Genomic DNA, 15,472 nt, shown 5'->3' on the forward strand with positions numbered 1-15,472 from the left:
TAAAATACATCCAGGAACAAAATCATAAACAAGGATTAGACTAATATTTCGATAGTTAGATAACAGATGTTTTTAAGACAGTCACTTCACACTTCATAATTTTTGCATCAGACTGAAAGACACATTTTAATGTCTCACCATGATCAGGGGCCACCCCTAAAAACATCTACATGCAAATATTCAGTTACAGCGCCACGTTGTAAATTCTTACATGAAATTTAAGTGTGGTCTACACTTACTGCACGCCACCTAGTGGGCACAGGAAGTGACATGTAACTCCCTCAATCACGGTCTAAAACATGATCATTTTTGTATGTCAACTACGGCACACCCCGACGTGCTCGAAGGTGCGAGGGCCTGTTTAATGTTGCAAAAAAAGTAAATATTTGAACATATAAATTAATACTTTGTAATATACATTTGTATCCATAGGCCTGTTTACAGTAGTTTTAGTTTTTAGTGCCTCAGTGTCTGTGTTACCTGTCCTCCTTTTAAGTGTAGTATGTCAAATTGCATTGAGACTTAAGAGTCAGATTCCTTGTGTGTGCCCACATACTCGACCAATGAAACTGATTCTGAAACAGCAGATGAGGATCACATGCTTTTAACAACAAACACGACAACATAAAAACAGGGCAAACCTTTTTTTAATGTTTGGTTTTCCCAAATGAGCACGTTAAACTGACATAACTAAACAACAACATACAAACCAACATGGAAGGACAAATGATTTTACTGGATCAGGTTATGATTAGCCTGTTCATTCAACTACAAGTTTGATGGCAAACAACTCAAGTGAACATTAAAGTGCATTCATATGTTCATTCTGGTGGATTTTCCATCGGAATGAATCAGGCCCTCAATCACCACAAAGAAGCTCTTTTTATTAACCATCATTTTCTATCCTGTCCTCAGTCCCTCTGTTCCAACCCTTTGACCCTTTTTATTTCTGTTCCAGAGGAGCAAAAACATTTTGCTATACCGTCATGTAGACACCAGGGGGAGGCACCATGTAGGCGGAGGGCCTCCTTCCTGAGGCTAAAACAGCACTCATCTGGAGTTCCTGTGTTTATTGAGGCTGACCCAGACACCACAATGTTCCAGTTAAAGTCCCCACTGTTGAAATGCTCAGCGTAGGTCTACATTTGACCTTTCTTTGAGGAAGTGAAAAAACAGATGCACTTGTCATTTCACTGCAGCTGTGGTCATTCATGCATGTGAAGATGCATTAAAGTAAAGTAAGTTTATGCCGACCCTGGATATAAATCTTACCGGACGGTCTGGTAAATTGTGTTTTGGCCACCGAGTGCATCTATGAAATATGAAGAGAAGTGACTGAACCTTTCACCCAAATAAAAACAGATGCCGCTGAAGGTGTTAAAGCTTCTCATACAGTTGAAATGAAATTTTAACCCACAGACTTTGTTTGGCAATTACACACACTGTTTGTTAGTCCTGAAAGAGCGACCCAAACATGAGGCACAAAAAGCAAAGACAAAAACTGAAGTGATCAGAAAACAACCATCTATCCAAAGTCTGAGCCCTTCATCTGCTATGCCGAGGCTGTAAACGCACCACAGTTGCACCAGTGATGAAGAGGAAAAGGGACATGTGCCTTTTAGCGCAGGCGGGTTGCCGTAGTCAAGTAAGGATAGTTCTTCCACATGTGCAGAAATCAATGTAACCGTTCACAAATAGTTTGGTGGTCCTCTCAAAGAGGCTGAATCTGAACTCATCTTAATTCTTCATCAGCATGATGCTCTCTCCTGTTTTTCTTAAGAAGACGACATGAATGAGACAATTAAGACAAGAATCCAGATTCAGCGCACCAGTCTGGGAGTTTTAACCCTAGTTTATGTCTCAGAGGTGCAAGAGGTAGAGCTTCGTTTCCTGTCTCTGCCTCCTCTCAGCCTTTGTTGATGGAGTTGTACGACGGCTGTGATCCCGGCTCCAGGGGTTTACTGGCCTCTTTTTCTGTCACGTAATGAGGCGTCTGATTTTCACTTCTGTTCTCCACGATGGGCTCCCTTTCTTCATCCAGGTCGGACTCCTCGCATCGCGGCAGCTGCAGGAAGGTAGTCAGGCCGTGCAGGTCAGCCATTTTGTGGAAGGTGCGCAGCAGGAGGTACATCATCATCAGACCCACGAACAGGTAGACTGGAGGGAGGAGCAAAGAGACAGAGGACACAGGAGGAGAAGAGCAAAGGAAATATTTGATGAATCAGAAGGTTTGAAATAATGCAATCACTTTGACAGCTCTTTGATAAATATGGTAATGATGGAAAATGCAAACAAATATGTAGAATAAAAATGAAAAGGAAGCTTTTCCTGATGACCTGTGAATTCACTTAATTACAAACGATGCTTAGTAATTTCTCAACACTAACAACAGGTAAATGCTTTAGGTTTCAATCTCCACACAGCAAAGTTGTCTCTCTTTTGTTCTCCTGTCATTTTGTTTTCAGGTTACACTTACAAAACTGCTGGCTTGGCTATAAACATCTGCTGAATATCAGAATGCTTTTACTGACCCACCAGTGAGTTACAGATACATTAAAGTGCATTTCAGTCAGACAACTTATGTTTTAAATGTTTAGTGTGTCTAGGCTCCGACCTCATCACTTCTCACAGATGTATTTAACGTGCAGAAATTTGAGGAGTAATGAGACAATATCTTAAACCCCTCCTAGTTGGAGGCTGCAGGTGGATGCTGGGGCTGAAAGTATGAGCGCAGTACTGGTTCAGGGCAGCGGTGGCAATGACAGAGCAGAGGGAGAGACCGGATATCCAGCAGCTAAAATAGACGCCAAATTGGAAGGAAGTGCTTGTCAGGTGACTGTGGAGAGTGATGCATGTCAACTGCAGCTCGAGTTGCCAGCCTGAACTAGCTCGCAGGCATCGCTCCATTTGTTACGTGGTGTCAAGGTTGGGGGAAGCTGCTTAAATATTGTGCATGCATAAAACATTTTTTTTTAACTTTAATTTATTGTTTTCAAAAAGACATTTTCAATACTGAAAGAAACACCTGGTATTTTTATACAGCTGTCGATCAAGTTCCTCTTAGAGGCATGCGCCATTTTGCATAGGAATACAGTCGAAGCCACAAACACAACTGTCTGACAGCTGCACTGTGTGAGTCAGGAGCGCACCCACAGATCTCCCTCTGACCTAACTCAACCTGAAAGTTTCAGTCTAGTGAAACACTTTTCAGCTTTGGGTTTAAAATCATCCAGTGAGAAACAATACTCTTGCTGTTTTTGTGAGGATCAAAGACAAGACAGACTACTGTGAAATGACATCAAACACTGACATCTTAAAAAAAGGGTTGATGATGCTCAAGTTCTGAAAATGTGGCTGTGAAAGAGCTGAGGAACAAATGCCAGAGTCTGACATACAAAAGTGCCAGGAGCAAACTATTTTATTAAATCCGTTTCCCCAAAAGGAGGACAGAAGAGCCCTGGAGATGGTGCCAGAGTTGAAAACAAGATGTACTCAACGTTTGTTATTTCTGCTCTGATTCTTGTGTTTGCCTTACAGAGAAGCCATGTGCTTTTCTCCCGTCACATGTGTGCACTTCACGGCTCCACAGAACCTCAGAGTTCAGGTCCGGGAAAATGCTCTGTCATTACACAAGTAGGCCAACTGTTAAAGAAAACAGTGTAGGATTACTGAGGCCTCAGATCCAGAACTGTACTGTTACCGTGAGAAGTGAAGCGTCAGTGGTGCAGGGGAAATCCTGAGGTACCCGTGGGTCAACATCTGCTGCCTATATTCTGTTAACTTTGCTTCTATATTCACCTTATTAATCCTCATAAATCCCCTTTAATGAGCGACTTTACTTGAATTAAACAATTTGAACAACTATTTATCCTTCATTTTTAACTGCTCCTGTATTATTTTTGTCCTCATCACAGTAGAGAGCAGGACTTTGACAGTTCAAACTCCAAACAACCCACCAAAATATTTGCTCCTCAGCAAAACTAGAAATGCTGTGGTGTCATGAAAAAGCCTTAAAACAGCAGTTTTTAACTTTTTCAGGTCAATACTATGTTGAGCGAGTTTCCACATGTTTGGGGCCTTTGCATTGGATAACCTCAGAATCAGTACACATTGTATTAATGTGGTAATGTATAGATTATGGTTGGACAATAACTAGAATTAATACTTTCATTTGAAACGTCCTCCTCCACTCGTAAAAGTCGGATTCTGTCTGAGGAAGCATCTGTCTCGGGAAAAAATGCCGATGAAGTCAATAAAGTAAAACCTTTACCAAGGACAAAAAGATATTCGGGAAAATAAATCAACTATTTGAGGCCGACCATGACGCCATAATGGAGAAACTTCTTCAGTTACATCAGGACATAAAACTGGAGAAACATTTGTCTTTCTGAGGATAAAGGAGCTTTTTGTTCTTACTGCTGATTGTGACAAATAAAAAATACTGAAGAGAAGTTTGCCCTCATTTTAAGTAACCACAACAGCAAACACTGTGTGTTTACCAGAACGAGTTTCTGTGTAAAGCAGTTTAATCAAACAGCACCTGTACAAACAACCGTTTTCAAAAGACGTCACATCGTCAGGCTGTGAGAACGAGAGGCCACGTCCGTCAGTCGGTCACTAATCCTCCTCAGAACCTGCAGGAGCTGTTTGGGTTAATCTGACTCAACCTGACCAACATCATCATCATTATATAATAAAGCCTGCAGGACGAGAGAAAACAACACGGCCGCTCCGTGTGAACTGCAGGGAATCCTTCCAAACTGAAGTCAAGGGATTATCTGAGGACACAAAGGAGAAAACAGCAACTTCCAGCGGGTCCATGTGGGTCCCTCTGACCATGAAAGCATCGTGGTCAAACTAAACGAATGCTCCCGAACGCCCAAAGAAACCCAACAGTTTAAGGGTGTTTTCTTTGTTTTGTCAAATCACTGCTGAAGAATGAGCAAAACTGTACAAAAACTTAAGTTAATGCAGCATATACTCATTTTTTCACAACCTCCTTGTTTGTGACTGTAGAGCTCTCTCATAACTGGGAACGAAACAAAAGCCTGGCTACTTTTAGACGCTCATTCCAACTCAGAGAAACACCCGCACAAAGCTGAAAAACAAGAGCGCGACTATAAAAATGACCTCCATCATGTGACAGTGATGTCTCCAACTTAACAACAAAGAACCACAAGGATCCGCTGCAAGGTCTCATGTAGGAGCACATTTATCATATGAATCATGTCAGTGAGAATGCACGAAGGTGGTTTCCACACTAACTTATTATATGTTCCTGTCTGTCCTGTGTCACATTCCTGATAGAAACAACACATTTGGTCTGTTGCTTACTTCACAGCTGACATGACTAGACCCTAAAAACAGCCCATTGCACACAGACATCACTTTGCATTTCTAGACGGAGCTTTGCTGCAGGGATGAAATTAAGCGAATTAGCATCTTACTCAGTAACAGTGATGAAAAATGACTCACACAATACAGTTGCCAAATTTATGACACAATGATGGAAATAAACTCTATAAATAGAAAGGACATGTCTCAGTAAGAACACTCAAGAGTCTGGAGCTGAGATAGAAGCTCTGTGAGGCTCACACAGAGCTAAATGCTAACATCAGCAACACAGCCATCCATCCAACAGTTTGAGACATTTCACTCGACACCAGACATTTTAACCTCATGCTGAAGCCAGAAGAAACCTTGGAGGATCACCAAAGTCAGCATGATTCACCCTCTGAGCAACATAAATCTAAACTACAAACAAAGTTATACATTTTGCTAATACTTTTTTACTGACATCAGAGTGTACTTCACTTTCTGGACAGCTAACAGATACATTCAAGGAGCAGCTTTATTTCTGGGGAAGCGACCAGTCACCCCCTGACCTGCTACAGAGAAAAAGAGAAGCAGTGTGAGGTGCTACTTCTCACATCAGAGGTGAGAATGAAGAGTGCACGCACAGCTGAGAGGGTCAGCTGCTTCCCTCAGAGCAGGAAACACTCATCATGAGTTTTTTAAATCATATCTGATGTCCTTTTAAAAAAACTGTTGATATGTCAGCATTATACAATCTGCACAGACCATTTATTACTTAAGTCTTTGTATTAAAAATGTGTATTTTGTACAATGCATCTTCCATTTCTTTCTTCTCTTAAAGGAAGAAGATGAGGATAAGTGTCTGCAGAAAACAGATGAGTGTCTTCCAGGAGGACAGTGTGATCTTCTGTCCTCTCCAGCTCTGTGTCTCTGCAGGACACAACAGAGAGAATCTGCTCTCATCCACAGCTCTGCAGGCATGTAGCAGCCTGGTGTGACCCTCACAGGACAAAACCACACCACACTCATAGCCTGTCATGTGACTCCTGTCATTCTAACACAAGTGCAGAGGGTGTGTAGTTATATTCATCACTGCAGTGAAGCTACAATCACAGGGAAGAAGCCTGCAGAGTCTCTAATGACCCTGTGTGCTTTTAAAACGTTTAATGTGTGTTTAGATCGCAATATCTGTTTATATTGAATCTATAAAGATTCCTACAAGATGAAGCCAAGGCTGCCGAAGTTTCTATGTCGGTCGCGTGTAAACCAGCCGCAATATTAAGCCATTTTAATTTCACATAGAAAAGATAATGTTACTTATTGCATCCAAGAGTTTTTACAGCTTATCTGTTCATCATGTTAGGTCAACGATTGTTTAAATGATTAACAGTTTTGTTGTTTCAGGTTAGCTGCTGTGTGTTTGCTAGGCAGCTAAGATTCGAATGACCCAACTCAAAGATTCCCCGTGGAGTTTCCTTGTGAACACAAACAAGTTATGTTTACATTCAGCGCTCACTCAAACACATGGTGTGTATCCTTGAGGTCTAACGAATGCCTTGAATACATTTCCTTCCCCATAAACATTTGCAGAGCAGCTTTCTTTAAGTATAAATCCTTCATTATTTTAACCAGCTTGCATTCCTCCTCCTACCTGCCTCTGCTGATGCAGAAGTGTGTTTTTTGGCACTTTACCATTTGTTATAAAGCGTAATTATTCTTCACAGTTTCATTAGATGCAGCTAATCCTAAACTAGGATTGGCTATTTGCCTTGTCAGAGGCGGGACTTCCCTAACCCTGAAATCAACTACTTGGGCTGTGTTGCAACAGGCTGCTAGTAGCTTTCTTTCCATTTCAATGTGGCACATTTCCTTTAGTACTTTAAATTGTTACTCTGACCACATCTTCTGTTTGAGTCCTTAAAGAATTAAGCTTATACACATACTTCATGCCACCCCTGCATAAGTCAGTGCCCCAGTTGGGCCACCGCAGTCAAAAAGGTCTGGATCCGCCCCCGGCGGATGACCATGATGATTGCGGATATTCAGATAAAAGCAGACCATTAAAAGTGGAGGGCAGGGCTGTACTCCTCTCTGACGCTGACACAAGCAGCTGCATAGCTTGTTTGCTTTTCTTACCTGGATCTGTTTACTCTGTATAACATGTATGTAGAAGATCCGACATCAACAGTTTGTGTCCTCAGAGGGTGTACTGAATTAACTGGTCGGGTAGCGACAGCGAGTTGTGATGTTAAGCCTAACGTGTCCGTTCTAAGTGACACATGTGAGTGTGACTTTGCACGCTCCACCTGTGTTAATTGAAGTCATAGGCATGCATTTAAAGCTAATATGTCGGACATGACTCGGCGCTCTGTAAACAGATACTGATATAAAAACAGCATTGTGAAACGATCATGATGAGACAACACCTTCTTATCAAACATAAAGCTGCAGATCGCCTGAGAGGAGGAAGGGTGTGAGCCGGACTCTGTGACTGTGTAGAAACATTCAGACTAAACTTTCATTAGGGGAAATTCATCAAACGTAATATGACAGAAAAGTGATGAAATTAAAAAAATTATTACTTACAACACACAAGACATTAGTTGACAGACTCAGCCAGTAAGAGGACTTGTGCACTGACATTCACCATTTGATCTCTGTTTCAATAGAGTTTAGTGTAAAAGATTGCCTAAATTTAAAGTCCAAATATGACTGAAACAAAGTTTAGTATGACCATAATGTACCTAACCATAATGAGTTTTTAGGCTGCGTTCAGTTTGGTTGACTGGACAGATAGATGTGTGATCTACGAGGGATGGAAAATAAACTTCACTCACCCATGACAGCGACCTGGTACAGCGGTCTGTACTTCTGCGTAGGATGCGTCCCCGGAACGAAATCCCCCAGCCCGATGGTGCAGAGCGAGATGAAACAGAAGTAGACGCCATCCAAGAACGACCAGGTCATCTCCACCGTGCTGAACACGGCTGCCGGGGCCAAGAAGAAGAACAGCACCACCAGAACCAGCAGCAACAGGAAGTGCAGAGCGGTGGCCGGCCGAGGCTCCATGCCTGATCGCTGCAGGAGGCCGACGGGAGCGACGACCAGAGGGTACATGAGCCTCTGCACGCAGGCGGTCAGCACCAGCATGGTGAAGGGGACTCCTATCAGGGCGTAGGCGATGGAGAAAGCTTTCCCAGTGTCAGACAGAGGAGTGTTGTGACCATAACCTGGGAGACAAAGAAGAGAAGGAGGGGGAGAACAGAAAAGACAAAGAACAGGACCGTTACAAGGGCAGGAAAAGAGAGACATTTCCAGCATCTTTATATTTATAATACCTTAAAGCTTTTTTCATCCTGACTGACGGATCTCATGTTTTAATTCCTCTTTTTGAGCCTCTGAAGTGTGTGAGAGGCTTTGAGGCTGCTTTCGCATCCACAAACACTTTTAGGAGGTTGTTTACTTAAAGTGTCGACAGCAACTCTTATGAAACAACATATTTTATTTCTCAATGTATTTCTGTTTAAAATATTTAATATGTAGTTTTTTTTACCTGTGTATACTGGGGATTATTTTTAGGGCATATTTTCGCCTTCTTTGGACAGAAGAACTAAAGAATAGCAGGAAAGGCAGGCTGCAGGGGGGGGGGGGGGGGTTACATGAAGCAAAGGGCTGGTTGGAATAAAACTCTGGCTGCTGTGATCAGGACTCAGCCTTAAAACGTAGCAGGTGAGTTACCGTGGTGCCGACTTATTTTGGGTTTTCCCAGTTTTATTCTTTTAAACTGTTAATCAACATAGCAGTTTTGTCACACCTCTACAAACCTCCATCACGCAGGTGATTGGGAAAGCCTGGAGAGAAGCTGCTGCCTGAGAGGCAAAGAACTAGTTCTTAGGTAGAAAGCACTTTCTTTGACAACTATTTAGAGTGTCTGCTGAGAATTATCCGCATTAACAAGGACATTGTTTCTACAGAGACATACACTCACCGGCCACTTCATTAGGTACACCTGAAAAATCTAATGTAATCCAAGACACCAGCTCAGCCATGAGATTTGCTTTTATGTTGCTTGTAATGTACATGCTTTGTTCTAAGCTGTCATAGAGGTTTTAGTTCAATAATATTCTGGTGTCAAAGTCATAATTGGTGGTGGAGCTGTACTGAGCTGCATTATATTCAGAGGTGTTTCTAATACTCTGGCCCCCTCGTGTATGTATCAGGGAGGACAAAAAGAGAGACACATCTCAATATAATTGTGTTCAGTCATCATTGAATTTACAGACTTCTGACTCTCAAACAAAACACAGCTCAACAAAAACTAAACTTCACAGAAGCAGAATCCACGGCAGAGCTGTTGGATTGAACTGCATTACATTTTTCAGGTGCACCTAATGAAGTGGCCGGTGAGTGTATTTTCACATTCCGTTCACCTTAATTGTATTGAAGCGAGGGGAGAAATTTCAGAGACATACCGATCAAACCTGGAAGGATAAAAGAACTATGATGAGGCTTTATGTACAGTTTTAGAATAGAAATCCCTCATGCCGTCATGGGTACAGTCTGCTGTAGAATCAGATAAAGCTTCTATACTTGTAAGAGAAGAGGTAACAAGATGTGATTGGCGCTTGGTTTTGAGCTGCAGCTGATGTTTCAGTTAGAAAGCACTGAAAAATAGCAGCTGTGGTCAATATCATGGAACCAATGTTGGAGGAGAGACATAAACCTGCGGCTCACATCACAAACTACTCACTGAAAATCTGCCAGCAGGGAGACATTCTGTACCAGGCGGCAATCAAACTGCTGTAGCTGAAATGAGCCTCTGACTGGGCCCGATCTAAACACTGTTTCTTCTGTCATGAGGCAGAAATTTACTGTAACAACACGCTATAAAAATGTAATGAAAACAATACAGAAGCAGTAAAGAAACAATACACAAACGCACAATCAACTCAGGCACATAAAACTGCCACAGTGATCCGAACAGTACGGACCAGTCAGATGGCTTCATCCTGCATTTGTGCAAAATAAGTGTTCGCACAAGAACATAATTTAATATAATTTGATTGGGACAGAGTTTGTTTGGGGTTTCAGTCATCTGACATGGCTGCTTTGAGCCGTCTACAAAAGCCTGAAAACAACTTTAACGGCACAAAAACATCCTCTTCCTGAAGAACACGAAGAGCTGCAAACAGAAACACAGCTGTTCTTTCCTGCAGACTGCACCTGTGTTTCTCTTTGAGCTACATTTTATTGGAATATAAGTAGCAAAAATTACAGTTATTCACCAGTGATGTCCAGTTATGTTGGTACATGTGTATTTGCATGCATTTTTAGTATGGATGCTGGATCTTACTGGAGCTTCCCTGGAAACGTTCTGTTCCAGAGAACAAGCTTTCATAATAACTTAACTAACATGATTACATCCTCAATAAAATGAATCTCCGATAATCTCTGGCCACACCTGGAGGATGTGTTTAAATCGTGCTGCCTGAAGAAGAGAGAACTTGATGCGATCAGAACAAAGCTTTCTTTGTTTCGCTCAGCCTGCAGGTTACTCTCGCCACAAACGCTCAGCAGCAGAAAAACACAATGTGAACAGTTAGCTGTAACTCTGACATCACGTTTGACAACAAAAACATGAGATGATTGAAGAATTGTGCAAAAAGTTTTTGTTGACATTGACTGAGCAGCCGTCGGTGGTATGAACCTGATAGTACTATCACACCGCTGCTGTGGACCTTGAAACTCATGTCTGCAGAGATAGCACAGGCGATCCTTTGTGCTGCGCTGAGGCAAAGAGATAATGTTTCAAAAACAGCTTTCGCATCCATCAAAGCACCAAATACACGACGCCACACGACTGCAGAAACACTGGGATGGTGATGCCCTCACCAGCGGGGTATTTCATACATTGTAAATAGTTCTTTCAGGGCTTTAACACTCTGCAGAATTCAGGGGGAGTCCACACGTTCAGTTCAACTACAGCTAACCTGAATGTACAATGAAGTGACTGTGAATTCAGGGAACTCCACATAGTGCCACTCTGTGCTGTAACGTCCTCTCTGCCACACTCAGCTTGATCTATTGTTTTAAACCGACCCTACAGTTTCTTCTGTTATGTGACACTCTCACTTTTAATTGTCACTCATTAATAGCTGATACACATTTCAGAACAATACATTTAATTCTCATCAGCTGCGGTGAAACTGTTTAAGCTCCATTTAATGAGACAGGAGTTAAATGAAAGTTTCTATCCGGAGGCTGATTTAGAGAAATCTAATCTGGTTGGACGCAGATTACACACACAAACTTTCTGGACAGGCGTAGTGATGGGATTTTCTGCTTTTCTGTTTCCCTCTGAGGAGAAAATAAAACTTGTTTGTCTTCAAAAATTACTCATTGAAGGTTTTTGATTGTTTTCATGCCTGGGGGGGGAAAAGAAGACTGCAAGCTAGCAAACATGGATGACATCACTAGTCGAACAGGACAGAAACAGGACTCATGGCTTCATCAGACAGTTTTTTAACCTTTCTCACAGCTTTATAAAACATTAAAATTACTTCCGCCCGTCAACTTCCACAATCTGATGCTGCAGAACAACTTTGAGGTTCCACTGTAACGTACTAAAGCTACTGTAGTTTTACACAGTTATTCTATGCAATGAAGATTTACAGTATAACACGACCTGGCCTTTCGTGTGTGTTCACTTCTGATAAAAGTTGTTTAAGCGGTACAGTTGGGAAACACTTGCAGTATTGTGAATAAAATTCATGCATCACACAGAACAAACAGACTTCTCCTTAACTTCAGGGTCACTTAAGTTCTGCTTCACGCATGAATCTGCATTTCCTCGGTGCCCATGTGAGCGTCTGTTTGTCTGCAGCGCGCCTGTGAACGAGACTCTGAGTGTTTGCTCAGATCGCTCAGCAGATTGCAGTAAAAACCTCCCAGGGTTCCTCTGTATTATGTTTCTAGGATGTTGCTGCCCAGTCCTGGTCGCATAGACGAAATCGATGCTGTGTAAACTTTTAAACCCAAGTTAAAAACATTATAAGCAAATTGCAAGTGACGTCTTTCTGATTTTGGAACTCTAAAATGGACACAGCAATTTAAATGCTCTAATGCACTTTAATTACCTACAACATAAATCTATCAACTAAAAGGGTTTGGCACATTGGTTCCTCCCTCTTACGTTCATGTAACTCTATAGTTTTGATATCCAATATTATTATTTTCGACTTGCATATGCATGGACATGATTTCAGTAACATGTATAAAGCCAGATTCCTTGGTGTGAGTTATATCATCCTCCTTGCACTCATTGTTTGTTTGCATTTTGTGACATGTTGTGGTTTAAAAAGCATTTTTATATGTTCCTGAATATTTTATCTCAGAATGCTTTAAAGATAAAAAACAAACAAAACGTGGACTTTATAAATGGTTTTCAGTCTATGATAGTCAGTGTGCTTATCTTTTTGAATCAGTGTGACAAATTACTGCATTTATATTTCCCATGTGAATATCTCTCCAGGAATGTAGTAGTTGTATGTGTATATATTCCAACCCATGCTGATTAGTTAAGCGTATTCCTGGAGTTTCCCACGTTTTTGTCACATAAGTCCGACTTAGATCCAAGTGTTAAGTCTTCAGTTTTGGAGCCTGTAGAGCAGCAAATGAAACCCGAGTTTCAATTTGACCTGCTGTTTGTGTGAATGTGTCCTGATGTGAATAAAGTAAATGCATTCATAATCTAAAGTAAAAATACGTTGGATGTTTTTGGCCTCGGTCCAACTTAAAGAGACTTGTTTGTACGTTTTCTCTGACTCTATGTTTGGTCTCCACATCCTGTTTAAACAGGAAGCAGATCAAATGAAAAGAAAGCAGATCTCTGCTCACTGTTTGAAATAAAGGATGAAGTCATCTGTAGCATCAGCTAAAGGAGCAGAACAGCTGGAAAATCCTGCAAGAAGAATTAATTATAACCACTAAATCACCAACAGCTCTGCGTCTCCACTGTTGTTGCACTTGGTGGTTTCCGTGTATTAGCTGCTGTGTGTTAAAATGTGAAGCAGGATGTTGTTTCTTTAATGTGTGTAAGGCTTCACTATCTATTCATCTACCATCAGTGACACCAGATCACATGGTGGCTTAGTAGGCACTAGGTACTTTCCATAGTACCAATGACAGCAATGGCACAGCAGCTCAAAACAACAAAGCATTGATTTCTTCGGGGGGCTTGAAATCCCAACTTTGACCTCTGACCTCCTCTGACCCCTCAAACACACACTACAACATACATGGCAACCTGCACATCAGGAGCTAATCTCATTCACACTGTCACACCAAGTCACACAGCGAATTAAATTCTAAGAGAAAGATGGAAGACATGAGTTTGTGAACAGTTTTTCACTCCACATTTAAGACCTCAAAAAAAACAGCCAGAAGGTAAACGCTCAATTTTAGACTTAAGGATGTGAGAGGGATTATATATGATTTCCTGTTCCTCTTTAGCACAGACTTCACGTCACATAAGGAAGCAGCTAGTACCTGATTTAACTCTCTCACACTGACTGATGCTTTGTTGCGATATTGTGCAGCTTCACCAGAGACTAACAAACAAAGAGCGCCTTCATCCACTGAGTAAGATGATGTGGGTGAAGTGTGCCTATCAGTGCTTGGGTGTGCCTGTGGGTGAATAGTTCAGGGACACTGTATAATATCACAGCTCAGCCACCTGCAGATGATGATGTTGTTGTGGCACAAAAAGCTCTGTGATGTTTGTCAGCGCTGCTCTCACCCAGCTGCACCCTTCACTTCCTGTCACATCCAAGTTAGATATCTACATACCGCACTGTGGATGTTCGCACCAAGTCACGTACAACAAACAGAATCAGATCCTGCAGTTTTCTGGTAAAAGTCAGTAAAACTAAAACCATCCGCATCTTTCTCTGCCTTCATTTACATTTGCTTTGTATTTTCACAATAAAAGTCCCCTGGATATTCCCTCTGATCAGTTTGACTGCGTAAAGAGAGATTTGGGGACTTTTTAAGGGATATTGACAGGAAATTATCTGTTCACTGTTCCCTGGGCCGCAGTTCTGCTAAGGTATCTGTTTTTGTTTTGATCACAGCGGACTGAAACTTAATGTTACACAGCTGCAACTTGACTGTTACATCCCTGACACGTGGCAAAATAACGCCATAAAATGATTATCGGAATTTAAGTTTTGCATGGCTTAAATTCAAGAAAAAAGTCCCTAAATTGATGTTTTCGTTTAGTCTATAGACGTCTATAGAAGTCTACATGATTTTGAATTTAGACGTTTTTCATGAGGCTGTTTTGCGTCCTGCGTAAAAACGCCACCAGTTGACTTTTCTCGTCAAAACTTTCTCTGTAGTTTGGTTGAACTCACCGACAGTGGTGACAAGAGTGTTGGCGAAGAACATGGAGGATGTCAGGTCCCAGTTTGAAGTAAAGGAGGAGTTCCTGAGGACGGAGACGCCGTACTTGTTGGCCGTCAGCACCTTGACCAGAAAGCGCTCGAGGGACGCGGCGTTGACGCAGCTCTGGTTCAGAAACTCCTGTTTCAGGGCTTCCATGTCATTTCGCAGCTGGTCCTCCACCGGCCGCTCGATGCTGGAGAAAACCAGAGCTCCGAACAGCAGGTAGATGATATAAAAGAGTATGAAGCCTGTGAGCAGCAGCCACGACCTGCCTGCTGAATGCATGTCTGGTTTTTACTCCTCCAGGACTAACATCAGTGGAGCTGCTGACCGGGGCTTCCCTCTCTGTCTCTGTGACTTCTTTCTTCTCTTTCCTCTCTGTGTGGGAACTTTTTAGGGGCTGTCCTAAATGAACTTGAACCCCTCCTTGTCAGCTCATCCTCCTCCCACAGTGAAGCAGGAGGGTGTGGTCAGCTCAGGATCCTGGAAGTGCATCCTGGAGCCTGGAAAGGTGTTTTCAGTTTCAATCTCAAGCGTCTGTCACTCAACAGCACATTTATTAAACAAAACTTACCACTGATTTAAAGATATTTTCAGACTAAGCTTTTTTAATCCATCTTAAATGTTTTTTTTACTTATTAGTTTGGCCAAAGTTAAAAGGACAAGAACTCTCCTCACTTGTCTTTTTTTATTTGCAAAATTTAAAGCTTAT

General features: G+C 41.8%; 1 protein-coding gene across 1 annotated transcript; it reads right to left on the bottom strand.

Moving 5' to 3' along the window:
* Positions 1-629: 629 nt before the first annotated feature.
* Positions 630-15,119, bottom strand: kcnk6 (potassium channel, subfamily K, member 6). The gene is made up of 3 exons (XM_069668579.1): positions 14,730-15,119; positions 8,154-8,546; positions 630-2,157 (listed from the first exon to the last, which is right to left on the bottom strand). Exons 1-3 carry the CDS (start codon positions 15,043-15,045, stop codon positions 1,907-1,909), a joined length of 960 nt encoding a protein of 319 aa, XP_069524680.1. The 5' UTR covers positions 15,046-15,119; the 3' UTR covers positions 630-1,906.
* Between the last annotated feature and the right edge of the window lie 353 nt (positions 15,120-15,472).

Source organism: Semicossyphus pulcher, unplaced genomic scaffold (genome assembly GCF_022749685.1).
Source record: "Semicossyphus pulcher isolate SPU_LCO1_2020_fin unplaced genomic scaffold, fSemPul1.0.p SCAF_19, whole genome shotgun sequence".
NCBI lineage: Eukaryota > Metazoa > Chordata > Actinopteri > Labriformes > Labridae > Semicossyphus > Semicossyphus pulcher.

Bases quoted from the DNA above. Each gene is read 5' to 3' on its own strand.
- kcnk6 (XM_069668579.1), bottom strand. From the start codon at position 15,045: ATGCATTCAGCAGGCAGGTCGTGGCTGCTGCTCACAGGCTTCATACTC. The intron at 8,547-14,729 runs GTGAGTTCAACC...TTTGTCTCCCAG, and splicing joins CACTCTTGTCACCACTGTCG to GTTATGGTCACAACACTCCT. The intron at 2,158-8,153 runs GTGAGTGAAGTT...TCCTCCCTCCAG, and splicing joins GTACCAGGTCGCTGTCATGG to TCTACCTGTTCGTGGGTCTG.